Source organism: Ipomoea nil, unplaced genomic scaffold (assembly GCF_001879475.1).
Source record: "Ipomoea nil cultivar Tokyo-kokei standard unplaced genomic scaffold, Asagao_1.1 scaffold0813, whole genome shotgun sequence".
NCBI classification, from domain to species: domain Eukaryota; kingdom Viridiplantae; phylum Streptophyta; class Magnoliopsida; order Solanales; family Convolvulaceae; genus Ipomoea; species Ipomoea nil.
The window spans coordinates 375,436-388,976 of NW_017617241.1; the positions used below are offsets into that span (position 1 = coordinate 375,436).

Here is a 13,541-nt window from a genome sequence, read left to right on the forward strand (position 1 = left end):
CTTGGTAAATAAATATATAGCATTATTTTATATTATAACTTTGATATTTAATTAAAAAATAGTCCACAAAAAAGATAATACATTAGAAAAAAATAAAGACAATATAACTAATGAAATTATTTTTCTTAATTAATTTATTGATAATGAATAATTTGTTTTTAATAAGGACATTGTAGCGAATATAATTAATTGATGAATTTGAATGCAAATAATTTTTATATTGGTGAAAATAAACACAATTTATTGATAATGAATAAAGACATTGTAGACTCACAATTTTGTTGAATGCTACTGGCTCTATACTTTCTCAACCTACTGAAATACAGATTCGAACTCACAATCTTCCAAATAGAAGTACAACCTGGGTACCATTAAACCATATAGTCTTGGTGTAGACACATAATTTTAAATTAAAAAAATACATATGTATTATTTGTTATTGTAGCTACTAAATTATTAATTAATTTAATAAGAGTAAATTAATTAGTTAGCCTAAATAGTAGTGCATGTGTTTGATTGAGAAAGGTCACGGGTTCAATTCCTTTCAAATGTTCTATGAACACTGTTTTTACACACACACACACACACACACACACACACACACACATATATATATATATATATATATAAAATTAGATGTTTAATTTATAAGTATTTTTATAAAATTTTGATGTGTTTTATTTTTCGTTCATATCTAACAATATTTAATTTATCTATTTTATTTTAATGTGCCCCCACTGAACAAAATTTTTGGATCTGTTACTGAATTGGCATATATATATATATATATATATATATATATATATATACACACACACGGAAACGAACTCTAGTTAATCGCCTGTTGCGGGCGATTAACTAGAGTTCGTTTCCGTATGACTGTTTGCTAAAATAATTTCAGCAACTACCCCCCTCCCCCCTCTGACTCCGTCCTTACTTATAAGGGAGGTCTGACTCCGTCCTTACTTATAAGGGAGGTCATGAGACCACAAATGATATGTAGTGACTCACCCATAAGGGAGGTCATGAGACCACAAATGATATGTAGTGACTCACCCATAAGGGAGGTCATGAGACCACAAATGAGTTTTTGAAGTATCATTGTTTTTGAGTTCGGAACTATGATGTTTGTAAATGTCAAGCACCTTGTGCTCAGATGATATATAGTGACTCACCCATAAGGGAGGTCATGAGACCACAAATGAGTTTTTGAGGAATCATTGTTTTTGAGTTCGGAACTATGACTTCCCATTTGAGGAAATCACACTTTACATTTATACTATTTGATCACAATGCAAAGTCTTTGGCATAGTATCATTGTTAATATTAATGTAAATTGATCTTATAAATTACTGGTAAAACTTTTATTTATAGGAGCAAGTACATATAATAACTCTTAATAAATATATTGTGGGTGTTTGAACGTTTTGAGAAAATTAAAGACCAAATTTAATCACCTTATTGAGTTAATACCCAAAATTGTCCTCGACTATAGTGGTTTTTCTCAATTTCGTCCTAAACGACTTTGGTGACTTAATATTGTCTCAGACTTCTGTGTTTTTACTCAATTTAGTCCCAAACTTTTGTGTTTTTGCTCAATTTAGTCTCTCATTTGTTATTCCGTCCATTTGTTGTTAAATAAATAGATAATTCAGTAATTTTAAAATTGGCATCTCTTTACTCGTAGACATGTGAAGTGCGAAATTCATTTTTTTTTTTTACGAATTACTCCCAAAATCACTCTTAAACATGCGAATATAAAATTTGATTCGTAGGTCTAGGAGTAATTCTGAGTATAATTCGTGCAAGAAAGAAAGATTTCTCACTTCGCATGTTGAAAGTAAAGAGAAGTCAATATTGATATTATTGAATTGTCCCTTTATTTAACATCAATTTGACAGAATAACAAACGGAGGAATAAATTGAGCGAAACACAAAAGTCTGGGACAATATTAGGTCACCAAAGCCATTTAGGGCGAAATTGAGAAAAACCACTATAGTCGAGGACAATTTTGGGTATTAACTCTCACCTTATTTGTGGGAAGACTAATGTGGCTATGTTACACTAATAAAGAAACTAAGAGGGTGTATTCAATCATAACTTTTATAGAATTTTAAAATCTTTTAAAATAATAAATTTTAATAAACTTTGATTGACTTAGAGTTGTTCAAAACTTTATAAGACTCTATAAAATTATATATAAAAAACATTCATAGACTTTTATCAACTTTTTATTTTTAAAAAATCTATAAAAAAAAACATTGAAATTCTAAATTGAATACATCCTTACAAACTTTCAATGATTTTGATTCTTATCATTTACAATTTTCTTACAAACATTTATAATATATCATAAAATTCTTCTTATTATATAGTTTTCATCCACATAAACATTCTCAACATTATTATATATTAATAAACATAAAAAAAAAAAAAACTATTCCATTATAAATTCATAACAATATTGAACAATAAAATTTATAATAAAAGACTTGATCAAATAAAATATTTAAAAATATAATTATAAGTTGCATAAAAAAAATTAATATTAATAATATATATAAAATTATACTTGATATATTGCTAGGCATCATGCAAAGAACTATTATTTGCAATAGTAATTTGAGACTGCAAATAACAATAAGGAGCTACTGTTTGCAATCCTAACTTGTTGTTGCGAACTCCTAACTTGTTGTTGCGAACAATAATTCGTTATTCGTAGTAACCTGTTGTTAATATATATATATATATATATATATATATATATATATATATATAGAAAAACGCTCATATGTGGTAATGTCATTAGGTATGGTCGTGTGGTCGTATCTGGGTCGTTGAATCAGTTTAATCTAAAGGCAGTGGTAATTCTGAGAATTTTCGCGCGTTTTAGTAAGTGGGGGAGTTATGGTAATTACAGTGACCATTTATAGCGGGCGGGTTCCAGAATACACCAACAGTGTTGACAACATACACCAATAGTGTAATAAAACACACCACAGTGAAACACACCAATGGTGTATTCCCGTGTTATGGTAATTACAATGGCCATTTATAGCGGTCGGGTTCCAGAATACACCAACAGTGTTGACAACATGCACCAATAGTGTAATAAAACACACAACAATGTGATTTTTCCTATTCCGGTGTTTTATGACAAGTTTACCCTTACAGTTCTCTGGGTAGGAGAATGTGCGCGAAAATACTGGAAAAAATCTTGATTAATATGAATCATTAGATCTATCTAATCTAATGGTCTATAATTGACCATATGACCACACCTAACAACATGGCCACATGTGAGCGCTCCTCTCTCTCTCTCTCTCTCTCTCTCTCTCTCTCTCTATATATATATATATATATATATATATATATATATATATACTAGTCTTTTTTATGCGCGATGCGCATAAACATATGCCCAATATTTATATTTTTAAAAATAACTAACAAATTTTTACTAATTAAAATCAAAGTGAAATAAAATTTATTTATTATATTAATCTAATATATAATGAATATATAATGTTTTACAAATATTTTGTTATAATTAAAGAATAAAAGATATGGTAGATGCATGTGCATGGTAAGTAACGAAAGTTATAACGGTAAGGGTATTTTTGTCCAAAAAATTGTATAGTACAACTCTAAAAGCACAATATACAAAATAGTTAGCATTAAAAATATGGACATAAATGAGGGATATAACTTTGATTGAGACTTATTATGTTTATATATATATATATATATATATATATATATATATATATATATATATATATATATATATATATTACGAATCTAAACATAAAAAGAGTAAAAATCAAAATATATAAGTATTTATGTGAATATTATGAATCATATGCTAAAATTTGATGATGAAAATTTTGCTTTGTTCATGTATTTAGGGAGATTTTAGAGAAAGTAAGATAAAAAAAATTCATAGAAAAAAATAAAATTAATATAAACAAGCAATAATGAAGTAAAAATAATATTATTTCAAAAATTGGTAGAGTTTAGGTATGATGAAAAATATAGGATAATGAAGAAAAAAATAATTTTATTGAATTTAAATAGGTTTATAGAGTTTAAATAGAGAGAGAAAACATCCAAAATTGCTAGAAAGAAAATTTGAAATCTTGGGGTCAATGGTTGGATTTCAACTATTTATATTTGAGAATTGAAAAGTCCACAAAAGTCTTAAAATTAAAAAGTCTACAAAAATTCATAACTTTTTGAATACCACATTGACTTTTAAAAACTCAAAAGTCTTAATCAAATACCACACAACTTTTAAAGACTCTTTAAAAATCTTGATTGAATACCGCTTGAAGACTCTAAAAGTTTGAATTGAATACCTCCAAACTTTTAAAGTTCATAAAAGTCTATGAAAGTCATGACTGAATACATCCCCTAAAAGCATATAATTTCCCCTTAAATGAATCATGTTAAGAATCTATTTATATGGGAGAAAAGGGTCAAATAGACCCCTAAACTTTACCCTAAAGGTCAATTAGCCCCCTAAACTTTAAAAAAAGGTCAATTAAACACTCAAACATGTTAAATTTGGTCAATGAAGTCCAAAAACCGGTAAATGACCTGTTATTACAGGTCATTTTAATTTCGGCGACGAAATCCGGCCACCGGTGATAGAATCCGGCGACCGGCGAATTTTTCCGGCGGCCGGTGAGTTTTTCCGGCCGTCCGGTCGTCTTCTCCAGTGGAGAAGACGACCGGACGGCCGCCTTCTCCAATGGAAAAGGCGGCAGGCGGCCGTCTGCCGCCTTCTCCAATGGAGAAGACGAGCAGACGGCCGTCTTCTCCATTGGAGAAGACGACCAAATCTGGATTGAGTCCATATGAAGCTTGCATAGCCACACAATACTAATGAATGCATAGCATCCTCATTCATGATCCTACACATGTACACATCAGATCAACTTCTACTCTCTTTATAAGTAAATTATTGGTAGTGTGTAGGATATCACTAATAGCTCTCCATAGGAAGGTTTTCCATATAGGCAGAATTTTTAACTTCCATAGAGTGGTCCAATTGCTAAATACCCCATCATTATTAGTCTCATAATTTTCAAACAATGCATCTATAGCCATTCTTGACAGAGTAACAACCATTCGGGTCTCATAATCTGGGGAGATGAGAATTTTAGGCAATAATCTGGGGAGATGGCAATTTTTAGGCAATATCTAGTACAATGGTACTTTTATACGGAGTAAAATATTACAACAATTTTTACTCTTTTACTCTAAAAATTATATATAGTCCAGTAGATAATTTTCCTGAACCCGCATAATAAAAATGGTCCAAGCTCATTCTACTTCTAATGCATATGATAATTTAAATCAAGATTTTTATTTGTAAGGAAAAATAACACTTATGTCATTACCGCTTGACCCAGAACTTTTATTTATTAAGTACATATAATAACTTTTAATGAATATTGTGGGTGTTTGAACTTTTTGAGAAAATTAAAGACCAAATTTAATCACCTCTTTTTTGTGGGAAGACTGTGGCTATATTTCACAATGATAAAGAAACTAAAAGTATAATTTCCCCTTAAATGAATCATGTTAAGAATCTATTTTATAGGGAAGGGTGGAAAAATGAATAAAAAGTTCAACACATCTTCATAAACACAGCAGAAAGCATCCATCCATTACTTTTATGGCAAAGATTACATATTATTAAAACCACCCAAGGAACTACATTGCCAGTATCTCTCTCAATCCATTTTATACTCCATTATTTCCACATATATATATATTTATATAATATATAATATAATCTCAAAGCGCTGGGAGCATTCGATGCCTGGGCATATATGAGCAAAGTCCATTTATTGCATCTGACTCTGGTGCAGAGGGTTCTAATTTGATGAGACCAGCCAGCTGCAGTAGTAGCCACAGAGGTATATTGAAACTTCTTTCATTCTGAATTTAATCCAAGATTTGTCTTCCTAAATCGAAACATCCTTAGCATCACACAAACAAGAGCACCTGGAGAAAAAAACAACATAATCACTTCTCACCCACAAATCCATATCTTGCCTGATTCAGTTGAGTTGGCCCCAAAAATCTCACTATGGATTCAAACCCGGAGCTCATTATTCCTCCACCACGTTGACTAACTCATATTCAACGAGTGAAAGGTTGTTATCTTCTTTGACGTTGAAGGCGGTTGGCTCTGCCTCTTCCATGCGACCCCATTTGTCCACCGCAAGCCTCATTGACCCCTTAAACATGTCAATTTTAGCATTCCGCAAGATTAAAGTAGAGCCAGGCTTCATTAAATCCACTGCATCAAAAGGATTCACACAAAAAATCAGTCACACAAAAAATCAGTCTTGGCTCAAATGCCTTCCTAATATAGGAAGAAACTGAAAAAAACGAAATATGGATTAACCAAGGGACAATTTTTTGGAGTCCATTTGAGACACTACCATAACAGCACTGTTGCTGCAGATAACAGCACCAGCAATAAGTCAAGAACCAATATAATTGTATAGATAAAAGACTCTTCGTTCTTATGACAAGCAGAAAGTCAGATTTCAAAACAAAGTTTGCATTCTACTAATGTTTATTCAAAAGGAGTAGAAAACTATTGTCCCTAACCATTGGAAAACCTAAAATTATGTTAAAAGAATAGTTAGGTGATGCAAATCCAGTAAACAAAAACACGATATAATAATTCAAATATATCTAACCACGAAGTATGAATCTATAATTTAAAACATATGAGCACTTTTAAATTTAGACTACTCCTATTTCCTAGCAAAAAACTTTTGCAGCATTATCCTCTTGCCTACACATTCCTCAGAAAACAAACAAAAGGATAATCATTTTGTTCTCTCCATGTGAATTCGATCACACTATGTTTCTTCAATTCGGTTATTTCCATCCATGAAAACAGTAACAGTATTCTCAGTTCTCACATGCTGAACAAAGAAGATCACATCAAAATGTTTCAAAAATTTAGGTTGAAAAACACCTAGAAATGAAATATCTAAACAAATATGTAGACAAAATAATCAAGATGAGCAGACAAGCGTACCTTGCTCATTCCTAGCAGTAAATAGAATGGTCCCTGATTCATCTCCCACCAAACATTCAGCAATCCGCATTTGACGCACTTGGGGTCCATCTGGTCTGCCCTTCTGCAACACCATCTTCGAGCTAACAACCTTAACGACAAGGTTGTGGCCGTTAGTTCCCGGTCGCATCTGATCAACCTTAGTGAAAACCGGCTTCCTCATAGCTGATTTGGCTTCAGCCATTTGTAACAAAACTCTACTAGATCAAAATCAAATTTCACTTAATCAATCGTCAAATTCATAAAACTCTGAAGGAAAACTAAAAATCTAATAGAAGCTTCGTTTTCCTGATACAACGCAAAATATGAACGCAATTGAAATCGGAGAAGAACTGAATCAAGCCCTAAACATCATCAGATCGCAAGCAATGAAGCAGTAACAGCAATGAATTTAAAATAATGAATAATTACTTCCGTAAAACGAGCTAATTACCTTTGATTCTTTTTGGTAAAGGTAGAGACTGAACGAGCGAGGCGGATGAAATTCAACAGATGCAATCTGAGATTTTTTCTACACAGTTCTGATGGTAGTGTCCGTCCAAATCGGCTTTTGAACGAGATTGTTGTTTCAGACGTTTCAGTGCTGATCGTTGATCTTCCGGAATCTCTCAGAAAATCGCAGCCGTCCACGTTTGATATGGCCTTTTTTTTTTGGTTGTAAAAGCATTCCGTAATGTGTACGGAGCAATCCACTCTAGATGGGTAATAATAAATGTAATATACATCGACTAATACGGAATAAAAATTAATTAACTTTTTAAATGATGCAATTAAACCTATAAACATGTTATTTTGGAGTAATAAAGTTCATAAATTGATTGGTGACCTGTAATTGCATCATTAAAGTTTCGGCGACCTTCTAGCAAATTTTTGACATCAAATATCGACGACCGAATCGTCACTGGTTGTTGGTATTCGATACGGAAAATTCATTGAAACGCTAGTGACCTACAATTATAGGTCACCAACCGATTTTGGAGTTTATAAGTCTTTTGACTTATTTGATCATTATTAATTATTTGACTTGGTAAAATAATTAGTATAAGTGTTTGATTAATTAGTTTTTTTGTAACAATTTATTGCTTCAAAATACTGAAATTCAAAAAGTTATTCAAAGCAAAATTTTAGATTAATTTTTTGAAAAAATCATTTTGTATGTGATCAACTATCAACTAACAGCTCATTTACCAAACATTTTTATACAATCAGCCAATACTAGCAACTAGTCAAACCTACTAACTAACTCAATCAGTTAATAGCTATCAACTAACAGCTATTTACCAAACACACCCATAGTATATACTCAACAATATTAATTTTAGAACTACATTTATTAATTAAAAACTACATTCCCCTATTAAATCAATTTCATGTTGATTTTTAACTAACAATGTGTTTAATTTAAATAATATATCAAGAATTTGATTTGGCCATCCAGAACATTTTGGGTAATAATTTAATTTCAAGAGATCACAAAGATGGGATTGAAAGCCACAACAGAGAAATGTTCCTTTTCTCACATTACAAGTGTTCTGAATACACTGTAGATAAGGGCCTATTTATTACTGACATTCTGAACAAAAACACCAACAACAACACAGCATCATGCCGAAGCAGTTTAACGATACTGGCTCGCCAATTGCCCATCCTTTACAATGTAATTCTGGGCAGGGAATTCTTCACCCTTGAAATACCTGTCCAGCATGTCCTTAGTTCCTGCAGCATACCGCAGCTGCAAAGCATTTCAAGAAACACTTACATAAACACATGCCTCAAAGATTTCGAATTAATTTAGTCATCGATTATAGTGATTTTCTTTTCATTTAGTCATAAACGGCTTTTTGTGCTTAATTGGGTACTGGACTTTGATGGTTTTACTTAATTTAAATCTCAATTATAGTGCTTTTACCTAATTTAGTCATCGACTATAGTGTTTTTTCTCCATTTAGTCATTTGATTCTAATAGCTCAGGACTCAATTAGGTGACTAAGTCGAGAAAAACAACCGTAGTTGAGTACTAAATTGGGTATTGACTCCAAACGTTTCATTCTCATCAAGACAAGACTACATATTAAACGGGGAAAACAGGATTGGTACCTGTGCATCAATGGTCGTCCCGGAAATATGGGGCGTCATGGCTTGATTTGGCATGTATCGCCATGGATGGTCCTTGGGAGCTGGTTGTGGGTACCAAACGTCGCCACTGTAGCCTAAACGTCGATCAAGAAAGCACTGGATTCAGCTCGGGGCACTTGGATAAGGATGTTTTTACATAGGATTTGACGAGAATTACCTGCAATGTGTCCACTGGAACAAGCGTCAGCAACTGCTTGAGTGTCCATGATTGCGCCCCGAGCATTGTTCACCACTAACACTCCCTTCTTCATCTTAGCGATCCTGTTCTTGTCGAACATTCCCCTAAAATCACAACAAAAGATGGAAAGACCATGAGAACTTGCATAGTTGCATATTTACATTTTGAATGAACTGACAGAGACATAAATTTACTTTGTTTTGTCTGTTAGAGGGGTATTGATGACAACAATGTCGCATTTTGACAGCATAGTATCAAGGTCTTCCTCGAATGTTGCCCCGATTTCCTTCTCCAATGCGGGATCCATCTTGAGACGATCGTGGTACAGCAGATTGCAGTTGAAAGGCTTCAATCTCTGGAGTAAAAGCCTCCCAATTCGACCAGCCCCAACCGTCCCAACGGTTTTCCCCTCGAGATCATAAGCTCTGTAAGCAATTCCCGCAACATCCCACTCCCCTTTGATGACCTGATGGTACCCGGGCAGGAAGTTCCGAACAAGAATGAGGATACGCATCAGTTCGTCCTCTGCAACCGAGACGGTGTTGCTTCCAGTGACCTCTGCCACTGTCAGCCCAGCAGCAGCTGCAGCATTGAGATCTATGTGATCTGAACCAATGCCAGCAGTGAGCAACAGCTGCAAATTCTTGGCTTTCTTGATCCTTTCGGCCGTGACATAGGCAGGATGAAAGGGAGTGGTTATCAACACATGTAGATCGGGAATATGCTTTTCCAGCTCTGTTAATCACGAATAACACAAGACAAAACTTCCCATTACTTTCACACAACTCACAAATTCAAACACAATGGACAATACTTGCATTTAGGCAAAAATCAAGCCTAGTTAGGCACACTATTGACTTGATAATGCCCGTATGGGCAGTTCAGTTGGTCACAGAGGTGAAGTTTAAAAAAAAAATGACCAGGGATCGAGTCTAGTCTGTGTTCAACTGAGTTACCATGATTTACATCCTCTCAGAGTCTCAGATGCTCTGTGGGGCCCTTGGGTTGGAGATTCAATCTTTTGGGAAGAACTATTGACTTGATAATCATAAAGCTACAAGTTTAACTCCCAGTGAAAGCATCCTATTGGGCCGATCAGCTATGATCAACCTATTTTGTGGGTGTGGGTTTCTCTTGTAACCTAAAAAAATTCTTGCATTTAGAATCATGTCTACAGCTACTAAAGAACAAGCACAAATGTCAAATTACAACTATCTATCAAGAATCTAATTCGGAGCTGTTAAGGTTTGTGTTCACTGAAGCAAATTATATATGCTTGAGGGGGGAAATCGTCATTTTTTCTTACCAGAATCGGGTCCTTCTTTGTCAGGAGTGACTATGTACTGGTGACCTTGGGATTCCAACCAATCACGAATACCCAGTGCATTCTCCACGCAACCCACAAAATTGGGATTCATCGAAGCATACTCATTTGCTTTGTAGAAAACACCGACGATCTTTTTGCTCCCGGGAGAAGCCTGTTTCCCGGCCGGAGTTAAATCAAACAAACAAACAAAACCTCCGATCATAATCGGAAACAAATTTAAGAATTGAAGAGACGGCTTACGTGAAGTTGTCGGGTGAGAAGGGATGGGTTCCCGTAAGAAGCAAAAGCCCGAAGCCCAGAAGCAGCAACACGCCTCATCGCCATCTCTCTCTCTCTATAACTTCTTAGTTGCTTGCTATGATTCGTGAGTGAGTGTGAATTGTAAAGCCCGAGCCTATTTGTAGTCGAAACGGATTCGAATTATGGAAAGTGACGGCTCGGGCCTGATCGAAACCTTATCTCGTCCACCTGCGACGCCGTCAACGTTTGCATAATGGATCGCTACACTTGTCGTACAATATCTGTATACTTGCTTTCATGTTTGACCCCGTTGCGTGTTTCGAGCTGCTTTTACAAACTGACCGTCGTTGTCAAATACATCGACGGCTGTGATTCGGATTGTGTCTGAAATTTCAAAATTAATTCTTTAATTTAGTAACAAATCTGCAATGCTTATCTAAGGGGTGTATTCAATCATGATTTTTGTAGAGTTTTAAAAACTTTTATGAACTTCAAAAGTTTAGATGTATTCAATTTAAATTTTTAGAGAATCTTTAAAAGTTAGGCGGTATTTAATCAAGATTTTTAAAGAAAGTCGTGTGGTATTCGATTAAGACTTTTAAAGAATCAAAGTCATGTGCTATTCAAAAAGTTATGAACTTTTGTAGACTTTTTAATTTTAGGACTTTTGTAGACTTTTCCTTCTCAAATATACATAGTTGAAATCCAACCATCAACCCCAAGATTTCAAAATTTTCTTTCTAACAACTCTGAATGTTTTCTCTCTCTATTTAAACTCTATTTTTTCTCCATATTTAAACTTTATAAACCTATCTAAATTTAATAAAATTATTATTTTTCTTCATTATCCTATATTTTGCTCATACCTAAACTCTACCATTTTTTTCTCTCTCCTGAACTTTACATTCTTTCTCTAAAAATTTGAAATAATATTATTTTTAGTTCATTATTGCTTGTTTATATTGATATTTATTTTTTCTATGAATTTTTCATCCCTAACTTTCTCTAATTCTCCCTAAATACATGAACAAAGCAAATTTTTCATCGTCAAATTTTAGTATATGTTTCATAATATTCATATAAATACTATAAATTTTGATTTTAATTTTTTTTTTGGAATAAGGTTCGAATTGGCCACTGAACGTAACCTGAAAATGCAATTAGGCCACTGAACACTCTAAATGTATGCAATTTCACCTGATAGCAGGTTACCATCAATTTTAGCAGGTTACCTGCTTATGTGGCAGCTGAGTTGGCATTTTTAATAGTTTTTAAATAATTTTAAATAAATTTTTAAAAAAATAAAAACACGACGGGGTGGCCAGCACTTTATTTATTATTTATTTTTATTTATTTATTTTTCAATTTTTTAAAAATTTATTATTAAAATTAAATGCCAACTCAGCTGCCACGTAAGCAGGTAACCTGCTAAAATTGATGGTAACCTGCTATTCGATGAAATTGCATACATTTGGAGTGTTCAGTGGTCAAATTACACATTTTTTGAGTGTTCAGTGGCCTAATTGCACTTTGTTTTCGTTGAGTGGCCTAATTGCATTTTCAGGTTACGTTCAATGGCTAATTTGAACCTTATTCCTTTTTTTTTTTATGTTTATATTCGTAATATATATATATATATTAAATTTTAATTTTTTTTATTTTATGGAACTTGTAATTATATTTTTAAATATTTTATTTGATCAATTCTTTTATTATAAATTTTATTTTTCAATATTGTTATGAATTTATAATGAAATAGTTTTTTTTAATGTTTATTAATAATATATATATATATATATATATATATATATAAAAAAAAGTAATTAGCATATAAGTCTCAGCATACTATGGATAAAAATAATAATGTTGAGAATGTTGTTGTGAGTGAAGAACTATATAATAAGAATAATTTTATGATATATTATAAATGTTTTGTAAAAAAAATTATAAATGATAAGAATCATAATTATTGAAATTTTGTAAGGATGTATTCAATTTAGAATTTCAATGACTTTTGTAGACTTTTTAAATTAAAAAGTTGATAAAAGTCTATGAATGTTTTTTATATATACTTTTATAGAGTCTTATATAGTTTTAAAAAGTTTTGAACGACTCTATGAAAGTCAATAAAAGTTTATTAAAATCTATCATTTTAAAAGTCTTTAAAACTCTACAAAAGTCATGATTGAATACACCCCCCTAAGAGTGCACTCTAAATTCGTCGGCATAAGTAGCACAGGTTACGGTGATAAAGTTTAGAAACAATAATTCGGGGTCAAATCTCACCAATAACAGTGTAAGAACAATCTCTCAAAGTGGAATACTCTTTGTGCACAATAAACAAAAGGTTAATCTCTCTGTTCAGTTGAGTTGATTTACATCCTCTCATATGTACATTAAGATTGGGGATTCAACCTTTTGATAACAAAGATATATCAAATTCTTAAAATCTATCCTAATATGCTATGATTAATTTAGAAAAATAAGTGATCATAATTTTTATTTATATATTTTTCCTTTTAGGAATTTTATATCTAGTTTTTCAACATTT

The 13,541-nt window shown here is 32.5% G+C and overlaps 2 protein-coding genes across 4 annotated transcripts; both read right to left on the reverse strand.

Moving 5' to 3' along the window:
- Window positions 1-5,621: 5,621 nt before the first annotated feature.
- LOC109178356 (uncharacterized protein At4g28440-like) lies at window positions 5,622-7,699 on the reverse strand. Of its 3 annotated transcripts, none has more exons than XM_019328009.1 (4): window positions 7,543-7,699; window positions 7,071-7,309; window positions 6,101-6,314; window positions 5,622-6,016 (listed from the first exon to the last, which is right to left on the reverse strand). In XM_019328009.1, the coding sequence occupies exons 2-3, from the start codon at window positions 7,291-7,293 to the stop codon at window positions 6,124-6,126; spliced, it is 414 nt and encodes a 137-aa protein (XP_019183554.1). In that variant the 5' UTR covers window positions 7,294-7,309; window positions 7,543-7,699; the 3' UTR covers window positions 5,622-6,016; window positions 6,101-6,123. The 3 variants fall into 3 exon arrangements, with proteins under 3 accessions (XP_019183554.1, XP_019183553.1, XP_019183552.1); XM_019328008.1 differs by having other exon boundaries at window positions 7,071-7,306; window positions 7,543-7,688; XM_019328007.1 differs by having other exon boundaries at window positions 5,622-6,314; window positions 7,071-7,306; window positions 7,543-7,689.
- An 835-nt stretch (window positions 7,700-8,534) lies between these two features.
- On the reverse strand, window positions 8,535-11,282 carry LOC109178331 (formate dehydrogenase, mitochondrial). The gene is made up of 6 exons (XM_019327964.1): window positions 10,991-11,282; window positions 10,730-10,901; window positions 9,618-10,158; window positions 9,403-9,527; window positions 9,207-9,319; window positions 8,535-8,841 (listed from the first exon to the last, which is right to left on the reverse strand). The coding sequence occupies exons 1-6, from the start codon at window positions 11,072-11,074 to the stop codon at window positions 8,728-8,730; spliced, it is 1,149 nt and encodes a 382-aa protein (XP_019183509.1). The 5' UTR covers window positions 11,075-11,282; the 3' UTR covers window positions 8,535-8,727.
- Window positions 11,283-13,541: the final 2,259 nt, after the last annotated feature.

What these genes read in the sequence shown, in the direction of transcription:
- LOC109178356 (XM_019328009.1), bottom strand. Translation starts at nt 7,293, where the DNA reads ATGGCTGAAGCCAAATCAGCTATGAGGAAGCCGGTTTTCACTAAGGTT. An exon ending in TACTGCTAGGAATGAGCAAG is followed by an intron (nt 6,315 to 7,070) that starts GTACGCTTGTCT and finishes CTTTTGATGCAG; the next exon opens with TGGATTTAATGAAGCCTGGC.
- LOC109178331 (XM_019327964.1), bottom strand. Translation starts at nt 11,074, where the DNA reads ATGGCGATGAGGCGTGTTGCTGCTTCTGGGCTTCGGGCTTTTGCTTCT. An exon ending in TTCTCACCCGACAACTTCAC is followed by an intron (nt 10,902 to 10,990) that starts GTAAGCCGTCTC and finishes GCCGGGAAACAG; the next exon opens with GCTTCTCCCGGGAGCAAAAA. An exon ending in CCTCTAACAGACAAAACAAA is followed by an intron (nt 9,528 to 9,617) that starts GTAAATTTATGT and finishes TTGTGATTTTAG; the next exon opens with GGGAATGTTCGACAAGAACA.